Source organism: Penicillium cataractarum (genome assembly GCF_028827025.1).
Source record: "Penicillium cataractarum strain IBT 29864 chromosome Unknown utg000005l, whole genome shotgun sequence".
In the NCBI taxonomy this organism is placed as follows: Eukaryota; Fungi; Ascomycota; class Eurotiomycetes; order Eurotiales; family Aspergillaceae; genus Penicillium; species Penicillium cataractarum.
In genome coordinates this window covers 4,695,783-4,716,275 of record NW_026622741.1, presented here as the reverse complement: position 1 = coordinate 4,716,275, position 20,493 = coordinate 4,695,783, and the positions used below count along the sequence as shown (strand labels likewise).

Sequence of the window (20,493 nt, the reverse complement as noted above, 5' to 3'; positions counted from 1 at the left end):
ACTTGAATTTGCAACCCCGTTGGATGTATATTGATAGAATTGATATTTGCCAGAGTCAATGGTCATAAAAGAAAGCACAAATTTTTGGCTTGATACTCGAATAGGAATAATCGCAACCAAAATTTGACTAGCAGTAAATTTCAGACTCCTGAATAGAAACATGAAAAAGCAAGTTGACTTTATCCCACAGTCCAAGGAAACTAATTGGTAAACACGCAGCGGTAGCAACGACAGTTCATAGACTCCATGAGAGAAGTGGAAATCTCACGAACAAAACGACTACGATGAGTCTTCCACCACAATTCATGTTCTTTCTTCGCAAAAACATCCAATCCATCTGCGTATGGATCCGGAACCGACGTTGATGAACAGAAGTACCGACATCTACCAACATGAACGGAGATCGCGACCAGTAGGTCAGCAACATCTACCTCAATTGCGAGCTGTCTGCGAAGGATATCGGCGACCCGATTCATAGCGTCACAGAGACGCCCAACCTTTTGACAAGTGTTATTCCGGGCATCCATTTTAGACTCGGGGTTCATCCTTTTGATTTCCTCTAACTGGCCGGTCCGCCATCCCTCTGCAAAATCATCCAGCTTTGCTGCAATATTCATGTGAACTCGATCTCCTCTGCGAAGCTCTTGAGACCATTTAAAAATATCTCTATACAGGGAATGCCGATTACCTTCAAAGATTCCGGCATTGTAGGCTTCATGAACTGCATCAGTAACTGAAGGCATTTTTGTGAGATCCTGGGAGTTGATGGTGGACATTAATTGTTTATGTGTCCGGCTGCAGGCTCAATTAGGTTTGAGGAAAGATGAATTTGAGATATGGGTATGGTGGAATTTAGGAAAGAGCTAGAAGCAAGCGGGGATTTTGTATTCCTAATCAGAGGTCTTTAAAATATGGCCTTAGATTCTATTTCATTCTAGCAGAGTTTGCTGGATTCAAAGGAAAGTCGATCATGCTTTCAGACAATGCCCATTGTGCCGTGCCATCTTAGCCATCTTTTACCTACAAATATGGCCAACAAACAATGGGATCTTGACTTTGGCTGGTTAATACAAGTACTTTATGCTGCTAGGTCTACCGTGAAAACTAACAATACTTCTTAGCGCTTATCTTTAGCAGGTGAAGTAAGTGAATATTATAGATAACAATTTCCCAAGACCAGGTAAAAGAGCCATTAACATCAAGAGCATACATAGTGGAATTGCAGAAAAAGGTATTCTAGTGACACAAGTGGAAGGAGCTGGTCTTGATTGAATCTAATATATACGATCAGACACTCTTGTCATTGACGCTAACATCGGTAGTCACCTGGATTCCGGCATGCATGATGCGCTCCTGAGATCCGTTGGGAGTAGTTATTACATCCACACGACTCTCTCCCATAATTGGACTTAGTTTTAGTCCGTTTCGGGCTTCAAAGGATAGACTGTTATATGTTCGACGACTCGAACTACGATATGTCGTCGACGCGCTTGTTTTGTCTTCCTTGCTGCTAGGAAGACCTAACAGACGCTGTAGCTTGGGGAAGCGATGAGTGATCAAGGTGTTGAATGAAGGGATGCAGGCAATAAATATGGCGACGGCGACTTCCACACATGACCAGTTCATAGCATTGACCATCGACCCTGAAGATACCTTAGTCAAAATTGAAGCAAAGCAAGTAAGGAAAATTGAAACGGGTGAACATACAAGTGTGATCAACTTTGAAGGAGTTCAGATAGCTGATCCGGATGATACTTGTCATGCATACACTAACGAGGTTAATATGATTAAGGCATTCGGTTTTCAGGGATGGGGAACGGGGGTGGACCTACAGGAGACCTAGACTAAACATCACGACCAAGCCTATCCGCTTTCCCACTGACATCCTGAGCTGCACTACCTTTGGAATGGGCAGGGTAAATAAAGCCAGATCACTGGCCAATTTCACCGCGAAATTGGCGTAATAGAATGTGTTCATGTCGACACATGTACCCTCGACGAGACCTGTGGCATCCCAAGCCTTGTGAACAGGGGTGCATTGGAAAAGGACGACAAGAGTCTCCGAAATTGTTTGAGCCACGATAATCGCTAAAAGCCACCAACAGCAGGCCCGGAACTTATTTCCTGGGAAGATGTGAAGGTAAAGTAGGCAAAATGACATTTTAATTGTCCCGAGGGCAAGAACATAGGCGACCATAGTGACGAAGTCGAGCTGTAACGGAGGGAATAGGGTCAATAGAGATGGCTTCCAGTTTCGCTGGTATATCAAATCCATCATACCTTGAGAAACATAGCGCGGTCGCTGAAGTTTGATACTGTTCCGATGTGCTTGCCGAATCCATATTTAGTCACTGTGTTTTGAAAATTAGAATCCCGTATGACTAACCATGACTCTGCTGTCGACACAAGAACTAATCTTACTTAACATTGCAGTGAAGCACAGAACAAAGGTGAAAGCCTAAATCATGTAAGATTCGGAGATCGAAATGGGTAACGCAAAGAGAGGCGCACCCAACTGGCTATACAGATCATATCATCGACATTGATCCCTGTGAGATATCGAATTCGGACGAACAATCGCACCAGCATGCCCCCAGTTGCAAACACGAGCAACACCACATTGCAGATGATGATCTCCGGAATGCGCGATTGTGCTAAGAAGGCTTTACGCTCAGCCGAAAGTTCTCTCGCCCAAATGGTCCCCAGGACAGGTTCCATGACGATGACCAAGCAGCCGCCGTATGGGAGGTTAGAAGTGAAAAGGAAAAAGAAAAGAGGGATTGAGTAAGACATCATTGAGTTTGTCAATTTGTGGAGATGTAGAACGGAGTCTAAACGGCTGATCTTTCTGTATGCAGTATCTATGCCGCTTCTGGCCTGTCAGACGTGTGATCCTGTTTCATCTGTTACAGGAGAGTTTATAGGGCAAAAGCATTCGTCAGCATAAGCAAAATTTCCCCGGGCTGATACCTAGTTTTGGGACATTCTCGGAAGGTTAATCTAAACCATCCCCAAATGGCTGGAGTCAGCTAGCATGCCCCACAAGATGACCCACTAAAGTACAGTTTAAAGCAGTAGAGGTTAGAGATAAATTGTTTCACCTGCAATGGGAGGCGTTTTCAGAATAAACTTTCACAGCCGCCGAGTTTTATTTTGGCTGTCTGTCATCTTTCTTGAGACGTCTCCACGATTTGATTCCAACGGCTACGCGCAAAATTTTCTACACCATTCTTCTGTGTCGGCGAACGCCTCTAGAGCCAATTGAGTTCAGCAAATATCTCGGTGACGCGCCGAATAACACTAGCCACGATACTTGCTTTGTAATATCTTTTTGAAGAGGTCAGGGATGACTTCCCAGACTGACTAGTCGCTTCCGAAGTATTACCGGAGCCGTGCCGTCGTGGTGTGATTGGTCAGGTATGGTTGCCTGCAACAGTGGGAATAGCTTCGTTGGATTAAAAACAGCACCCGAAATAGAAATTGCCGAGTAAAGAGTTTCTCAGAGCATAGCTTGAGAGAGTAGGCTCGGGTACCTCTAGACTGATTAGTGGCGCTTGCACGGCGCTCTGGGGTTCTTAGGGAAGCTTAGGGCGCCAGAGCTGGGATTAACCGAAGATGTGCTCAGGAAAGCGATCAGTTTTTTGCGTCGGAAAATATGTAGAAAATTAATATTATATAATAATTGAGGTAGTCATATACAACATTATGGCATGTAAAGGGTCGAAAATTCAATCGAAGGCGACGAAAAGATTCACCACTTACCCTTGCTCAGTAAAACCGGTCGCTTTATCAGCTATTCATACCAACTTAAAGCTCAGTCCAGACCGCACAATGCCAGTGCTCTGGATCTTGCCGCCACATCGGACATAACACATCTGCTATTCCATCCAGTCCTTCTGCGTAACTATCCAATGTTAAGCCGCCACCAAGAAACCTGAGCCGCCCAAGCTGCACAGCGTACATCTTGAGTACATCCGACAACTGCACCATGTCGGGGTAAGATGTGAGAAAACGAACCATGTCGAGAACTTTCTCTGAGAGAAAGAGGTACTTACACCTTTCACGGCTGTTTTGTTCCATGGTGAACTCCGTCAAAAAGCCGAATCCATCCCCATGCTGTGCGCTACCTGCAAAGCCTATGTAGGTGGCCAGCTCGGTCAGGCTTGCCAAAATATCGTAATATCCCTCTGTATTCTGGGTTTTAAGTCTGTATGCGATCAGTTTAGACCAATACTTCAACAGTTCCACGCGGTATGTCCGGATTGAGACGAAGCTATCGAACCTTCTTTGGTCGAGCAGTGGCGCCCACTCGTTGATGTTGTTGTTCATGTCCGACCGAGGTGATCAGAGAGACTGATGAGGTAGGTATAATGGAGTGAAAATATAATAAAAGCTTTCAAAGTTTTGATATAAAGGCAGATTGATGTAAAGGGTGAGAATGGAGTCCTCGCTTGTTTTAAGGACTGCGTGGTATTTATGTACATCGGGCTCTATGTACCCTGTTGAGTTGACTTGCAACTTTCAAGGTAAAATAACAAAGAGTCTTTGTGTCGTAGCAAAGGCATTATAATCTTGAATGTCAAAATTGGAACTGCTGCATAGATTTTTTTCACCAGTATCATCGTATTATTTATAGACGCGCCCGAACAATAGTGACAATGTCAATATGCCTGTGTCAAAGGAAGATCTCAGATAATAAATGTTTAGAACAAGACAAATCCATTGTGCCAAAATCTCCTTTATCGCTGCAGTGAATGAAACCACTCAAGTCTATTTTTGGCAATGGAAAACTCCGTGACGGTTCTTTGAGGGACCTCGCGAATACCCATGCCCAGTCCCTGAAAATATTTCCACAAAAGAGAAAAGCACATTTGCCCTTGCTTGAGAGCAAACTGAATCCCAGACCTTTTCTCTCCATCCTGCCATTTTCCATGGCATAGTGTTGGGATTTCTTCTACAGTATACGTCCCATATTTTGTGCATTAAGAGAGCATTATTACCCTATAGGTGCAATAGAAAAGCCATCGTGAAGGTTTTGTTTCAATCTGACAACGGTAGATAAGGAATAGAAAACAGGATCTGCACAATTCTCGGGGTCGAGAGGTGTGCAGGCCGTGCATCCACACTTCAGGTTCTGTTGAAGCTGGTCCCAGATGGACCAGAGCTCACGGTTGTTGGACCATTTGCTGCCCCTGCACTTGGCAATCTCATCCATCTCATCAGCAAACTTATCCACCACAACCAAACCAACCAGAGCTTCTCTTAACCGTCCGACCTGGACCACAAGCATCTCTAGTATTGCTACCATCTTCCATTTTTCTGCCGACACAAAACCATAGCATTTAAGCTTTTCATCAACCCCGAGCAGAGCATTTTTGATGCAGCGCCAGGTTCTGAGATAGCATTCGTCTATCTCGTTATTCTCCCAGATTTCCTTTGCCTCCATGTGGACATCGGCATCTAGGAAAACCTCTCGCACTGCCGGTACGTATAGCTCTTGAAGCTCAGACGGTGCATCTCTCCGATAGTTTAATTGGGTTTCAGTTGTCGCTATACCACGTATGTGCCTTCTCAGGGTGCCAGGATCGACGCTTTCTTGGATCAAGTTCTGTCGACAGTTTCGAAGTTGGTTCATTATATCTTTTCGGTCTTTGGCGTATCTGATAGCACAACGGCATATACTTCGGACCTCCTCAGGCTGCAAAGTTTGTGCGAAGGTCATTTTAAATGTCGTTACAGTTGGAAAATCTCGCTTTGCGGAAGCCATAGAGTTGAGAACAAACTATTCGTCGAAAGTGGCGTACAATCGTTCCCTAGCTTAGATTAGGGTGAATCAAGCCCAGGCAAGAAGATCCAGAATGGATGGAAATATCTCCGAGAGATCGGTGTGATGAAGTCTGGAAAATATAGACCACTTCAAATGGCCATGTTCCAGCTTACGTGGTATTTGATAATCAGGTAATAACCGAAGTCCTTCCTTGTTATCTTTTGAACTTGCCTTTGTGTCGAAATACAAAGTTCTTTCACCCCGAGTGTCTCTTTGTCCAGGTTAACAATGTCAACAATGTCAACGATGTCAAAGAGAATGGGTAGTGCAGACTTTAGGAAGATTCTGGTAGAGTCAGGATCGATTAATAATAACAAAGCCACTATGAACTAACTGGCAACGGATGACTCAATTTTAATGTGCCTACATGGACCATGGAATGCCAGAGGAAAGCTCGGCTTGGATGGACTGAATTCTCTGCTATAAAACTTGGCTGCATGATCTTGAGGTTCTAGGTATCAAGTCTACATAATGCCTTGGCGAGAGCGGGCTGGCGACTGCTAAGAAGAAGTAGACTCCTTTTCCTCGTCAGTGTCGGACTTGCCCTTGGAGCCGGCATCTGTGGTATCGGGATCGGTGTCATCATCTCTATCGGAGGATTTGCCTTCACTGGGAGACTTGTCGTCGTCGGATACCTTCAAAGAAACAACAATTAGTATGGGGAATAATATGGATGGAGGGAACCTCGTACCTCGTCGCTGGCCGACTTTGCGGATTCCTCTTTCTTTGGCTCCTCAGCTCCAGTGTCTTCGCCAGCAGCCTTATCACTATTCTTTTCTTCGTCCTTGTCTTTGGGGGCCGGGGTTGCTTTGCTCTGCTCCTGGGGTTTCTCTGGTTTCTCCGACTTCTCGGCTGGCTTGTCTTCACCAGACGCTTGATCGGCGGGCTGTTTTGCCTCTTCCACTTGATCAGAGCCTTGGTCTTCCTCTTTTTGCTCAGCATGATCAGCGCCGGGTTCGTCTCCGTGGCCGTCTCCATGCGGCTTCTTCTCAGGGCCTGACTTGAGAAGGTAGAAAACCATAGGGCCAGTCAGGCCAACTGATCCTAAGAGCCTGTTATAACCAGAAGAAGAATATTACCAATAATTCCAGGCAGTAAACAAACTCAATCCCCTAGAGGAAACACGTACCATGGTAGATCGCTAGTTTTGTGCTCATCGTGGCCCTTTCCACTGGCATAGAATCGACGGCCCAGCAATTGAGTCGCGCGCCGAGTTACTGGAGTAACATAGAAAGGTTGAGCGGCAATTGTAGCTCGTAAAGCCGAGCGTCGCACGAAAGACATTGTAAAGCGGAATGCAATGGGACGTGTGGAGGATTGGGTGAGTGATGGGGTGGTAAATGAGGAAGAAAGGAAGCAGTGTCGAAGCGCTTGTCAACTATGCACTGCACCACCGCCGAGCTTACCAGTTTTCCTGCAGCTTCCCCTCACGGGCCCTGGCCGACGCAACATTGGATTTCACATTTCATTCGCTGCTTTTCCGGTGTCGTAAGACCACTTCCCAGCCATCTTCCGTTGGTCTGTGCGTAATTGCGTCTATGTCGGTGATGTCATGGCGTAAGATCAGGTACCTCCAGGGCAGGCGATGTGAATACTGTCCAGAACCAATGGTGGATGACTGTTAGTAGCTCTGTTCGTTATTAGGGCTTTAGTTCTCCTTACAAGTGCGCACATATTGAATGGTATCTATCTCCCGGTGGAACAGAAGTATGTACTGAGATGGATATATCCCGCCCATCTGAGTAGATCGGCCCACTCTTGACATTCACATACTGTAGCTGAGTAGCTATTCGAATTAGTCGGATTTCAATTGGAAGTAGACTAATAAACGTCACTAAAACAGAATAGCTTAAACAAATTCTTTCATTCGATGAGACTATATGTCATCGATCCTACAGTTGAAATAGGAGTTAATGCCTCAAAAAGGAGGCCTCCATGCATAACGTGGTCGGTAAGCGAGTGGGCCATGTAAGCGAGCGGGCCACCCAACCAGAATTTCTACACATTTATCGATATATATCAACCACAACTCCTTTATATTCATTATTCTCTATTTGGACAAGAATTCTTCTTATGCCCTATTTCACTGCAATTGCCGCATTTAGGTAAGGCCCTCGGCTTCGGTGCCGGTATACCCTGCGCTGGTGGCACTCGTGGACCTGGTATGGCCTGAAAAAAGGCATTATGAGCTTCCTCGAGCTCCATTGCTTCTCGTACACTCAGACCGTCATCGTGAGCTATCCATCTAGTTGTACGAGCACGCTTTTTCTTCTGTGTAGTATTTTCCTCGCGTAGCTGCTTATTTTCTTGCTCGAGAAAGATACCGTTTTGCATCGCGATTTGACAGCCTTTAATAAGCTGGTTTAGCGCGGCCTGCGACGGCGATGGGGGACTTTTCGAGCGTCGTTTTAGGAAAGCTTTAATTGAAGCTGCTTGCTTATAAAGCTCGTCCACGTTCGCGGGCGTATGGGGGCAAAAAGCGCTTGCTTGACTACCGCGGCTTGAGGGCGGCGTAGGCGTCCGAAGTTGAATATTGAGCTTTGATAGCACTGGTTCGGGATTAAAAGGTACTAATCCTGCTGCTCGGAAGCTATTTTGAATCGTCTCTGATTTAAATGCGTCGGTACGAGCTTGTGGATAAGCTGTGAGGAAATCAAGCTTGTCGATATGGCTAATCCCGAGCCGCATTTTCTGGCCGACTAAACCACCGTATGCGCGCTTTAAAACCGCGAAACATCCGATATCAAGCGGTTGTAAAAGATGCGAGGAATGTGCTGGCATACAGATCGGTATAATATCGTGATCCGCGCAGATTTGGTCGAATTCTGCTGTTAGATGGCTTCCGTGTCCGTCGAGGACTAAAAGTCGATATCTTCCGCGCGTACGACTATTTGTCGACGGAATAAATTGCTTTTGAAGCCAGCGAAGGCCTATTTCGTCAGACGTCCACCCGTTCGTACTAACTTCGAAGCGCCAGTCGTACGGAAGATCTTTGAACCAGGCTTGATTATATTGCTTGCCCTTAAAAATAAGCGTCGGTGGAAGTGCCCACCCCGAAGCGTTAATTGACTCGATTGCGGTTACCCACTCGCGGTTCCCTGGCTGTAAAACCGATCTCCGACCGTAGTATTCCGCTCGAGTAATCACTTTTTGATGCGCACAAAGGCCCATCGCGAACCCAGTCTCGTCAAAGTTATAGATATCGTCCGCGAGGATACCGTATTGCTGAATCGTGGTTTGTACGAGGTTAAACCACTCTTGAATAATCTTTGGATCCTCTTGTAGTGCTCGCTGGTAGTCGTATCGTCGTGAAAAGCGAGATTTAAGGTCCGGATGGCGTTGGATAAAGTTATATGCCCATTTTTCGCCGACGGTTTGGATAGAGATAGAACCACGCTTCGCGAGTAGCAAATTAGCCATTTCTCGTACATGAGCTTGTGTAGGGGCTGCTCCACGTCGATCTAGCGATAGTATCCGCTGCTGAAGTAGTTCCTCTTCGATCTCTGTTAATTTATGAGAATTTGCGCGAGATTCAGCACGGTTTGTAGTACCGCGTAGTCGACGCGTGAGCGTATTCCGGGGAACTTGAAACTGGTCTGCAGCCTTCCGAATAGAGCCGATTTCCTTGTTGTTTATAGCTTGTACAGCTAATAAGATGCGGCCCTCTTGTTGCATAGCATCCTGGCTTAACCCGGCGCGAATTGGAGGCATGGTGGTGGATAGAAGATAGATGAACGTGGTAGGACGCGAAAAAGCGGTTAGGTGGCCCGCTCGCTTACATGGCCCACTCGCTTACCGACCACGTTAGTTAACTAACTAACTAACTAGTTAGTTAGCTTAGCTCGTCATTGCTGCCTTAACCTTCAGGCAGATAAACCCCACGTTTCTTGCAGTTATCGGTTCCGCCTTTCGTCCCTGATAGCAGCTCCAACTTCACCTCCCCTCAAGCTTCTCCCTTCTCTCATCCTGTCACCCCTCCCCGCTATTGCCTCGCTTTAAAGCACAGTCACAACTATGGCAGACCGTCAGGTTACCCAGCAGACTATCCTCAGTCATCTCGCCAAGCTCGATGACCCGGATGCCGATCTTCGATACATGTCCCTCAATGACCTGTTCACCATTCTGAGCAGTCCAAGCTCGAGCTTCCTTGCCAGCGACAACCGTTCCTCAAACAAGCTTGCGGAAGGCCTTCTCAAGGCTCTGGATGACCAACATGGGGACGTGCAAAACCAAGCCCTGAAATGGTATGCAACCACCGCTCCACTGAAGTAGAGCCGCATTGACTGACCATTCGTCACCAACCTTAGTCTCGGCCCCCTGGCTGTCCGACTTCCCTTCGAGTCACTTGTCCCCCTCCTTGAGAAACTGAGCAACCTGACTACCTCGCAAACCATCGACACCTCGGTCCCCAATACCGCCATTCGCACCATCGTTGACACCCTTCCTCGGCCTCAAGCTGGCCAGCCCGCTCCGCAAAATGCCGTCACGGCTTATCAGGCCGTCTCCAAGGTGTTGATTCCGAGACTTACCGGACCAACCCAGTCTGCATCTGGTAGAAGAGGCTCTGTCGTGCGGGGGATGCTGGAGAAGGATCCTTCCAAGGGTTTCAGCAGCGATGCCATTGATGTACTCATCAAGGTCGTGACATGCTTTGGGCCCCTCCTTTCCGAGTCGGAGTTGGTTGCTTTGCAGGAACCAGTCATGGCTATCATCCATAACGATACCGCCGGTACTGTGGTCACCAAGCGTGCTTTGGCTGCCATCTCGGCCCTGGTCCTCTACTTCTCTGATAACCAGCTCAATGCCTTCGTGAAGCGGCTGACAGAGACGTTGTCCTCACCAAATATCTCAACTGTACACCGACGACACTTGATTGCTGCTATTGGCGTGATTGCTCGCAGCGCTCCGGCCAAGCTTGGCCCTCATCTGAACAGCCTTGCGCCCTTCGTTTTCTCTGCTGTGGGGGAGGACAATCTCGTGCAGGCAAACTGAACGATCTTTTCAGAAATTCCTGAGTCCTGATTTCCGCCATCTCAGTTGAGCATCGGTCCTTGCAAACTGCGATGCTTTTCATTTGAGTGTCAAACTCGAGCGAATCATACCGCATGGGTTGAGGCTCGTGCGGATATCATCTGGCCAGGCTTGCAGATCGCAGACTGTTCCCTCGAGGAAGGATATGCTGGTTATAGCATCCAAGCCGGAGACGATGCCCAGTACATCCATTTTTAACGATACCCACGTTGACCATTTCCATTTACCCATATGAGTATTTAATCCGTCTTTTGGGTGACAAAAAAGCCTTTTGCATTTCATGGAGTACATTTGGACACCTGAACTTTCCAGGCGCACCTTCCCTGCTAGTCGTTAGAAATAGCCAAGTTAGAAATACGCCAATGCCATTTTTGCTTGCGGCTCCTCTTTGCAGCTTCCTCGTACAATGTTGCCCTTCCTCTCCCTTTCCCATTTCTTTCCCATCTTTGTACTGTCTTCTGATCCTCTCTCGCTGCCGCTTCACCACTCTTCTCCATTCGCACTGTCTATATACCCAGCTTACCATACATCTTATAATCCACTTACTCCTCATCCTTGAGACGCCACAATGCATCTGCATCAACTCTTGGCCATCCTCATTACTCTTGCGGGCCTAGCATACAGCTGCATCCATGGCCCTACCGAGCTTAACAATGCCATTGAGGAGCCCGCCACCAGCCAAGATCAGCTCCAGCCTGAGCCGGTTCCTATGCCTGGATTTGACCCTGTGGATGTCGAAGACCAGTCCCAGAGACTTCACCTGCAACTCCGAGGTATAACCCAACAGCCCAACTACCAATGTGGTCCGAAATACGGGACATGCCCTAGTGGTACTTGCTGCTCCAGTGCAGGTGGGTGATCCTCTATCCTTATTCCAAAGCATCGCTTACATGAGATTGGATAACAGGTTTCTGCGGTACCACAACGGCTCACTGCCGTTCTCCCGACTGCATGCTTGACTACGGCCTTTGCGACACCCACAGGTCGCCCAAAGGGCCACTCACGAAGGATATCCCACGTCCTCACATTGGCCGAGTCCCCTATGGCCCACAGGAGATTCGGTCTTGCACTGTTCCAGGCACTATTGCTCTGACCTTTGATGATGGTCCAACACGGTACACCGGTGATCTTCTTGACCTCCTCGACCGGTATGATGCGCCGGCAACGTTCTTCATTACTGGCATCAACAACGGCAAGGGACCGATTGATGATCCAAGTCTACCCTGGGCTGACTTGATTGAGCGCATGACTATCAGTGGCCATCAGATTGCCAGTCATACCTGGTCGCATGAGGATCTCAGCAAGATCACAGCCGAACAGCGTCAGGACCAGATGCTCAAGAACGAGGTGGCTATTCGAAACATTCTTGGCAGCTTCCCTACCTACATGCGCCCACCATACTCCAGCTGCGTCCCTGGCTCAGGCTGTCGAGAGGCCCTCGGAGATTTGGGATATCATATTGTTCTGTACGATTTCGATACCGATGATTACAAGAATGACAGTCCGAATCTCATTCAGCTCTCCAAGGACATCTTCGACCGATTCCTAAATGCGGGGAATTCAAAGACAAACTCTTGGCTGATCATTGCCCATGATGCTCACGAGCAGACTGTTCACAATCTCACCGAGCATATGCTCAAGACGAGTGCAAGACTGGGATATCGGCCCGTCACCGTTGGTGATTGTCTACGTGACCCTCGCGACAATTGGTACCGCGCAGACAGCAGCTGGACCGGACACCAGAACAAGAAAAAGTCCCCCCAGAAGGGTCCGAAGAAGTCCAATGCTCCACAGCAAATCTCCGTTGATGGCACATGCGGTGCAAACTACACCTGCCTTGGATCTCGCTTCGGAATTTGCTGTAGTAGCAAGAACCTCTGTGGAAATACCACGTCACACTGTGGCCATGGCTGCAAGAAGGAAGCTGGATACTGCGCCGTTCACGTTCCATCGAACGGCGATGCTTGGGACCCTCTATCCCCTGGGAGCAAGGGCGCCAAATCCGAGGCGGACTCCAATGGTCGAGTCGTTGGGACTGCGGCTGTAACATCGTTGGTGCTAGCCCTGATCGTGGCTATGTGGATGTGAGGGCCTCGTGGAATGGTGGTTGAGGAAATGAGCGTGTTTTTTTGTCTTGGACTCGAAACATTCGAGCTTATATCTATACTTACACACACCGTGGCCAGATGGTCATCACTCCTTACATGCTCAAGTACCCTTTGCTTGGGGATTGTTTGATTGAGGGATAGTTAGAAACTTTGCTCCGGACTGGAGGTCCATTGTGCTCTAGGACTTGTTGTTCAGTCTGGCTGGCCTTCATGCGATATTATTGTACCAAGAATTTTGATTTCCGGAAAGTCGTAGATTATTCTGCCCGATTTCTCTCATTTGGTAATTTTTCATCATTCATAGAGCAATAGACATACACAGTTGACAATGCGTAATACTCGATGCTCGGTGAAGAGACATGGGATCATAGCAAAATAGTGCCAGATAGTAAGGAAGTAAAACCAAATAGGCCACAAAAGCACAACACAAGACAAAAGGGGGTATAATAATAAGACCAAAAAACGCAGCATTTGAAATAACCTACCAAACGAAAATCGCCCACATCCTCTCAAGAACAACAGCCGTAATGAAAGCCATTATTTCCGGACAACCTTCAACAGAGGCGTAATGCGAGCCCGTTTACTTAACCCAACACGGTACGGCACCTTTGTCGTCGACAGAATCGGACTGTGCTTTGTTGGGCCCTTGTGCGAGGCTTTGCCCGTTGCTGGGTCATTTTCTTTGCCTTCTGCGCGGTGCGGTGTTTGGGGAGGGGGTTCGTTGGTCGTTGCTGGCCCCAGATGAGGAGCGGCGTCTGGGGTTTCGTTCTGTGGTTCAGGGATTGAGTCCTGGTTCTCTTCAATCGTGGGGGCGTTATCTGATATGGTAGGCTCTGGATCAGAGGGTTGTGGTTGTTCTTCTGATACTGGGATTGCCTCGACGGGCTTCTTTCGCCTGCGCCCGCGCTTTTTCGGGGCGGGGGCTTCCTCCGCTCGGGGAGTGACGGGGGTGACTTGAGGTGCATCTTGTGCTTTGTGAGGATTACCGGCTTGCTCAGTGGGCTTGGTTTCGTCCACTTGGAGAGGGTTCGAGTCTAGCCATATCACATCATCATCGACAGCTGCGCCCTTGGGCTTATCGAGAACCGCTGACGCAGTCTTGCTCCTTTTGACCTTCTTCTTGGGTGGCTTTGTAGCTGCTGTTCCGGATTCGGTTGACCCATTCGCGTCATTGCTCTTGGATTTGTTGTCAAAAGCAACGGGAAGAACAACCATAAGTCTCGGTACATGATGAGGCTTAGCCTCACGAGTAGAAGGATCATCTGCATCATCGTTGATCTCGATGATATCTCTCTTCGATGCGTCTTGATTCTTAGAAGGAGACTCACGTCGCCGCTTCTCGGCTGTCTTCCTCCATTCAGAGTCGAAGTAATTCCGAGGCGCGGCAAGTTCATCTTCTTCATCGTCTTCCGGCAGGGACTGTTTCTTCGGGCGGACACGCTTCTTTTTTACGGCGGAAGCATCCACGACCGTTGTTGGCGTCACCATGGACAGAGCTAGTTCGTCATGTGCACTGCCCGCAGAATGCTGCGGTGACATAAGTCCAGATCTGGAATTGTCGCTCTTAGATCTAGTCAATCCCCGGGAAACGACGGATGACATTGGCTCGGTGTCATGCGGAGACCACATCTGCGACTGCATTGACCTGGACCGCTGGACTGTCTTGTGCGGTGAATTTGCGTGGACATCGTCATTGAGTTGAACAGACGTCGAAATTGTGTATGTCCGTTCATTTGCATCGCCAAGTGGGGATTCGACGTTATTTGATGTTGCCGGTGTACTGTATTCGTAGCCATTGGCATGCACCTGGGGGAGGAGTTGCGTCGCTTCGTAGGAGTCCTCGACAATAGGCCGGGTATACGTGTAATCCTCATTGGGAACCTCGTTCACTTGTTCATATGGATAGCTTGGGATTGTAGGGTACGAACCAGGCTGGGAAATCTCGCTTGGGTATTGAGTCGCCGTGGAGGGAAGAAGCTGGCCAGCGCTGGAAGGGTCATCGTCGAGTAGTCGGCGCTGCGCATGTCCGATTTCAGTCATCATTGCTCCTATGCGTATAATGTTAATCCAAAGTTCCACAGACAAGCAAAGCCGGTAGTCACGAGACGACCGTATCGTAACTTCAACGCACCAATTGATCCACCCCCAACCTGTCCAGTCGAAGGAATCCATCGTTCCTCTCGGCGCTGCTGCGACAGAGTCGTTGCAGATTGGGACATGTCTTGAGACTGCAAGAATTGATCGAAATTAACGCCGAGGTCCGGTTCGGTGCCGACTTCTTCAGCTGCTTGTTGCTCAATCGGGTAGTTTGCTTGTTGCTCGTCGACATGGTGACCCAAGTTGTCCAGCAATTGTTGCTTCGGGCATTCGTGGTCCTGGAGGGTCTCAATCGAGGCCGGGGCATCGACCCCATCGTCTCCGAGAGGCTCGTCCTCGTCGGAGTCTTGGATGACTCGATCCCAGCTCATTTGGTGTGGTGTCGCGAGTGCGCAATGAGCAAAGATTCGGGCTTATCGACGCGTCCCAAAGAGACACGTGACCACGTGACGATAAGCAGATGGCGGCGGGATCTTAGAACTGGTCGAGGTCGACGAGCGATTTAAAAGTCGAGTACGTTACTAGTGATCCATATTTGAAAATCCAAATGAAAATAAAGGACTTGTGAATTTCACAGTATCTGTATCGTCAACACTCGAATATTGAGTCCTAGGGCAATAATATCTAAAAAGGAAAAGAACAAGGCTTATGCATGATGCCAGAATCAACAAAGATGACCGAGGTAGACAACAACAGTTACCATCCTCACAGAAGAGAAATGTAAAAACGCCGGATTCGCCCACAAGATATTATGGTAGAATACCAACCATCCGTAGGCTATAAAACACCGACACAACCGACGAATCAAGAAAAGAAGAGTCCCAAGGAAGCCGAATGGAACAAGATGCAAAGTAGAGGAATGGCAGAAAACAAGGCATGGCCACAAGTCACCGGGTATCTTCAAGCCACAGACAGAAATGCATGGATATGGGAGTGAGGGTCGAAATCACAGAACTCCTCCTGGGAGGTTTATCTGCGCCTGTGGTCGCCCGCTTTCAAATCCTGCGCTGTTAGGTGCAGAACCAGGAACAGGGTAAGTGGGATTGTCTGGGTGAATCTTCCGCAACATGAACATCGGTTTCCGACCTTCCTTTTCAAGCTGCTTGAAGAGGATGAGCGGTTTCTCATCCAATGCTAAGCATCTTTCCTGGTCTCCGTACACGATATACAGCGCGTAAAGCTTTGGATCGGAGTGGATGTTGTATTTCTTCAGAGCAGCCGGAAGCACCTTGTAACAGGGATCATCCCAGGATACTCGGAAAGATTTGAAAATTTCCACGCTTGATGGTTGACCGGGGGGTGCCGATGATTCGCGTGATCCCGAAGGTGTTTCTGTTCGGGAAGGTTGCTGGTTGGGAGTAAGACGGTCGGAGCGGGATGCACTTCTCTGCGGTATATCATCGGAATGGTCATGCATACTACGACCACCAGAGCTGGGTTGGCTGTATGATCGTGGGTTAAGTGTTTGGTGTTGAGTTGTATGTGCGTTGGGAGAGGTAGGTGACGGGACACCCGGAGAATGTTGGAGTCCTCCATTCACCGATGCTGAGAGATGGGACGATGCAGCCACAGCCGCAGCAGAGGGATCAAGATTTTGGTTGTCGTGATAATTTCGAGCTTCGTATATAGAGGGCGGAATGTGTGTGGGGGAGTTGTTCTTGGGCGTAGTACCTCCGGTGTAGGTGCGCTTGGAGAAAGCTCGGTGGAGTTTAGAAGTCGTGGAGTTGTCGACCAAGGTGAGTTGTGAGGGAGAGGTGAGAGTGGTGCTGTCGTGGAAGCTGTCCGAGGTTGTTCCCATGGAGGATGGAGGCGGCAAAGGCTGGGATCGATCTTTGGCGATTTTGATGACCGGTAGAATCTCCTCCCTTAACCTTCTGTAATCCTCGGCGAGACGGTGCATTTCAGCCTCGACCATCATGATCTTCTCGTCGCGACGCTGGATCGACTGAATCAATCGGGCGATATCCTCCTGTGTGGCATTCTCGTTCATGCTCTGATCCGCGGCTATTGTAGATGGTTAGCTGGAGTCAAACAGTATGAGAGAGGACCCAAACATACAAAGCGGGATATAGTGGTCGACATCGAGAGGCACATGCTGCCGAATCTTGATCTCGTAGACACTCTTCAAGATCGTCAATCGGTGACCAACACTGTTGATTCCCATTTCCTTGAGTTCATCGTGTTTCAGCGCGATAAGCGCTTCACCTACAATCCCGTTTTCTGAAACAGTGTCGAGTCAGCTATGTTCCCAGTGCCTGTTGGATAGTTTAACCCACCTCGGAAGGTGCCGCAATATTGAAGCAACCCCAGCGACGTCAGAAAATCCACACATTCATCTGCTGTCCATTCTGAGATGATTGTTCGAGGGGTGCGCGGGCCTTCACTTCCGAATTTGGTCGGGGTATGTTCAGCGGATGGAATATCGGAATCCGTGGGAGAGGCTTCCGAGTCCGTTTGGAGGTGTGGGGAAGTGATGACACTGCGCTCGTACTCGTCATCCGCGTCGGAATCGGCGTGGTACATAGAGGTCTGGAGGGACATGGTGAGGGCGAGGCTCGGGGTTCAAGGTGCACGAGAAGCCAGGTCGAATAAATGTGCTGGCGCACCACCGCCCAAGCAGATCAAGGAGCGGGGTGCCAAGTCTCAGGCGAGAAATGTGTACGTTGGCGCGATGCAATGGGTGGTTGGGCTCATAGGAGCGCACGGCTGGAACCACAACCAAAAGAAAAGCTCAACGGTTGCCAAATGAGCATGGACCAAGAAAAAACCTGGGCTATTGAGAGGCTCAATATTTCTGTTATGCCGATTGTTCGGTATCTTCTTGGTTGGTCACTTGCCCCTTAAGACGATAGGCGCCGATGTGGGTGGAAGCCGAAGGTTGACGCGGGAAGGAGAGCGGGGAAGCTGGTTCAGGTACGGATGGTGGTCTGGTCGGCACGAGAGGAAAGGGGTGACGAAGGTAAAAACTTGTCGATATTTTAGTCCACACCGAGACTACGGGCAACAGGCAAGCAGGTGACGGGCGAGACGAGTAGCCAACTGAGGGTTGACGACGACGAAAGATGGCATCGTCAGACGAATCAATGGCGTGCACGTGACTGGGTCTGGACTCGGGCACCCTTGAACCTCCCGACTCTCCATCTCATGCTCATATTATATATACCATTAAGCTGGATGAATTATAAAATAAAAAGAACCAGGCTATGATACTCCATTTATATCCGACTCTTAAAGGGGTCCATGTTGTGTCTTAGATTTTGGCGGCGGATCAACAAAATAGAGTGTAGAACGTGCTGGCCACACAGTTCAGGTCCCCACCCGATGACTAGCAGACGCCCCGAGTTCAGACGGTTCCGAGTCATCTTGGGTCTAGAACAATTAAAGCGTTGGAGATATTCAAAGTATTTTGACTTTCTCTAGCTCAAGAGAGATTAGCTCGCTAGGGCAGATATTGAGTGGTATTTAAGCTCTTATGGATGAATCTTTACTGTTCTTTTTAGCGAATGCTTCAGCATTCGGTGTGAATAGGCAATACTCTACCAAGGGAAGAGATGGAGCCACCTTGTAATACTTAATTTGACTCTTTTGGATACCTACGAACGCATCACCTAGTTAGAAATAGTATTACATGTTCCCATTACTGAATATTCGATCTCGACAACCATCTTATAGCAAGCCTTTTAATCGACCGGCTGTTATAGTAGTGGTTTAATCCCAGATGGACAAACATCGAGATTCTCGAACCCTATATTCTCACAGAAAGAGACCATACCCGACTCAATTAACAGCTAGACACCCTAAATTATAAGCCCTGCCCGATTTTACCGTCACACATTCATTCGGTGACTCTCCCAAGACCCAAAAGGACTGGAGATTCACCGCCCGCTTGTGCCTGTGCTCAACGCCGATTGGACCTCGTCCGGGTCCTCCGATCGGAGACGAATTGAATCTTCTTTCTTTTCTGCCCGCCAATTGAGACAACTCGAAGCTTTTTCTCCTGCGCATATGCTGCTTCTTCTCTGCGTATGCAATGGGTACATATCTTTAACCCAGCGTCTGTTCTTCTGGCCGACCCCGTTCTCTCCTTTACCCTCGAGCCCCAGCAACTACAACCCGGTCTCCGCAACAGGGTAATCCGGGTTGCGCCTGGATTCAACGCGGCTCAACTCGCTTCCTTTCGACCTCCAATCAGGTCAGTATGCCCTTCAACCGCATCGCTCATAGCATCATCCCTCTTGCTTTCCTCCTCGCCCCCGTTTCCTAGTCTCGCATGGGCCTGTTCGCTTCAGCGCTAACTGGGGTCGCCGCATTGACAGGCCGGACCGCGGAACCATCGTCATTCTCCAATATCCACTTTTTCGCGCGCTACAACCGCCCTCTTCTCCGAAACCGCCTGTTAATCCCTAATCTGTTTCCTTTGATCTAAAGAGACTCTTCATACAAGGGGCCGGTCCCCTTTTCTTCCTCCGTCTGTTCAATCGCCTCGGAAATCCCGTCCCTGACTGCCACTGGCGCATGCGACGTATCCCAACCTGGGACCCGACATACCCAAAACGAGCAGACACACCCCGCGAGACTTAGGGGACATACCCCCGCGGAGTTACTGCATAATCATTTACCTCTGAACACCGCGACAGACCTATTCTTCTCCGTAGGCTTCCCAGTAGCCCGCTACCTAACCGACCCCCTCCCTCATTGTTCACGCCATGCCATCCTCAACCCCCGCCGGCGGCGCCTCCGCCACCCCCGATGCCCTCGAATCCGACCTCCTCACAAAGCTCTCTGCCACATCTGCATTGGAGGATCTACAAGAAAGCCTGCTCAGCTCCCTACACCGTGTAGGGTGGACCGAGAAGATCACAAGTCTCGCCACCGAGCTTCTTCGCGCGGGCCGGTGCGAGACCTTCGACGATGTGATGGAAGCAGTCGTCGCTTCCGCCGAAGGCAGGACACATCCCGCGCTGGGATCCAAAAACTCCAAACAAAACGGCGAATCAACGTCAAACGGGACAAAAGAGACCAAATCAAATGGGACCAAAAAGGGAAACGATGCCGCCAACAACAGCAACTCCAATACCCCGTATGATCCGGTGAAATATATCGAAGAAGTGGACGTGCGTATCCCAGAACCTATCGTGGATGAGGGTGTACGCGGGCTGAAGGACATATTGCGGGAAATGGTCGACTTGGAAGACGAGAATACCTCGAATGGCGACAAGAAGTAATGAGGCTGGCATGAGGGCTTTCCTTTGAAGATATGAACCTATGCATGGCGGTGATTCCCTTTTCTGTTTCTCTATTTTATTGTCTTTTTCAACTTTGCTGTTGCTGTGTTTGTGGAGTCCTTGAGTTGGTTTCGGGAATGGCTACGGCATCGGATCTGGCATGTATCCCATCTACGATCCCTGGGTTTGCGTGCATGATGGGCGC

The 20,493-nt window shown here is 48.9% G+C and overlaps 10 protein-coding genes across 10 annotated transcripts; 3 read left to right on the top strand and 7 right to left on the bottom strand.

The window, feature by feature from the left end:
* Positions 1 to 200: 200 nt before the first annotated feature.
* Positions 201 to 743, bottom strand: N7496_007404 (uncharacterized protein; the record flags this gene model as incomplete). Its single annotated transcript, XM_056700333.1, has 1 exon — positions 201 to 743. One exon carries the CDS (start codon positions 741 to 743, stop codon positions 201 to 203), a length of 543 nt encoding a protein of 180 aa, XP_056555746.1.
* Positions 744 to 1,287: 544 nt separating this feature from the next.
* Positions 1,288 to 2,718, bottom strand: N7496_007403 (uncharacterized protein; the record flags this gene model as incomplete). Its single annotated transcript, XM_056700332.1, has 6 exons — positions 1,288 to 1,643; positions 1,708 to 1,769; positions 1,833 to 2,212; positions 2,281 to 2,351; positions 2,422 to 2,458; positions 2,512 to 2,718. 6 exons carry the CDS (start codon positions 2,716 to 2,718, stop codon positions 1,288 to 1,290), a joined length of 1,113 nt encoding a protein of 370 aa, XP_056555745.1.
* A 1,089-nt stretch (positions 2,719 to 3,807) lies between these two features.
* Positions 3,808 to 4,329, bottom strand: N7496_007402 (uncharacterized protein; the record flags this gene model as incomplete). Its single annotated transcript, XM_056700331.1, has 2 exons — positions 3,808 to 4,028; positions 4,056 to 4,329. The coding sequence occupies 2 exons, from the start codon at positions 4,327 to 4,329 to the stop codon at positions 3,808 to 3,810; spliced, it is 495 nt and encodes a 164-aa protein (XP_056555744.1).
* Positions 4,330 to 4,996: 667 nt separating this feature from the next.
* On the bottom strand, positions 4,997 to 5,722 carry N7496_007401 (uncharacterized protein; the record flags this gene model as incomplete). Its single annotated transcript, XM_056700330.1, has 1 exon — positions 4,997 to 5,722. The coding sequence occupies one exon, from the start codon at positions 5,720 to 5,722 to the stop codon at positions 4,997 to 4,999; it is 726 nt and encodes a 241-aa protein (XP_056555743.1).
* Positions 5,723 to 6,327: 605 nt separating this feature from the next.
* Positions 6,328 to 7,111, bottom strand: N7496_007400 (uncharacterized protein; the record flags this gene model as incomplete). The annotated part of the gene is made up of 3 exons (XM_056700329.1): positions 6,328 to 6,462; positions 6,519 to 6,879; positions 6,957 to 7,111. The coding sequence occupies 3 exons, from the start codon at positions 7,109 to 7,111 to the stop codon at positions 6,328 to 6,330; spliced, it is 651 nt and encodes a 216-aa protein (XP_056555742.1).
* A 2,730-nt stretch (positions 7,112 to 9,841) lies between these two features.
* Positions 9,842 to 10,819, top strand: N7496_007399 (uncharacterized protein; the record flags this gene model as incomplete). The annotated part of the gene is made up of 2 exons (XM_056700328.1): positions 9,842 to 10,071; positions 10,135 to 10,819. The coding sequence occupies 2 exons, from the start codon at positions 9,842 to 9,844 to the stop codon at positions 10,817 to 10,819; spliced, it is 915 nt and encodes a 304-aa protein (XP_056555741.1).
* A 607-nt stretch (positions 10,820 to 11,426) lies between these two features.
* On the top strand, positions 11,427 to 12,946 carry N7496_007398 (chitin deacetylase CDA6; the record flags this gene model as incomplete). Its single annotated transcript, XM_056700327.1, has 2 exons — positions 11,427 to 11,709; positions 11,766 to 12,946. The coding sequence occupies 2 exons, from the start codon at positions 11,427 to 11,429 to the stop codon at positions 12,944 to 12,946; spliced, it is 1,464 nt and encodes a 487-aa protein (XP_056555740.1).
* Positions 12,947 to 13,503: 557 nt separating this feature from the next.
* N7496_007397 (uncharacterized protein) lies at positions 13,504 to 15,434 on the bottom strand (the record flags this gene model as incomplete). Its single annotated transcript, XM_056700326.1, has 2 exons — positions 13,504 to 15,014; positions 15,098 to 15,434. The coding sequence occupies 2 exons, from the start codon at positions 15,432 to 15,434 to the stop codon at positions 13,504 to 13,506; spliced, it is 1,848 nt and encodes a 615-aa protein (XP_056555739.1).
* Positions 15,435 to 16,009: 575 nt separating this feature from the next.
* N7496_007396 (adaptor protein STE50) lies at positions 16,010 to 17,604 on the bottom strand (the record flags this gene model as incomplete). Its single annotated transcript, XM_056700325.1, has 3 exons — positions 16,010 to 17,067; positions 17,122 to 17,283; positions 17,340 to 17,604. 3 exons carry the CDS (start codon positions 17,602 to 17,604, stop codon positions 16,010 to 16,012), a joined length of 1,485 nt encoding a protein of 494 aa, XP_056555738.1.
* Positions 17,605 to 19,769: 2,165 nt separating this feature from the next.
* N7496_007395 (uncharacterized protein) lies at positions 19,770 to 20,288 on the top strand (the record flags this gene model as incomplete). The annotated part of the gene is made up of 1 exon (XM_056700324.1): positions 19,770 to 20,288. The coding sequence occupies one exon, from the start codon at positions 19,770 to 19,772 to the stop codon at positions 20,286 to 20,288; it is 519 nt and encodes a 172-aa protein (XP_056555737.1).
* Positions 20,289 to 20,493: the final 205 nt, after the last annotated feature.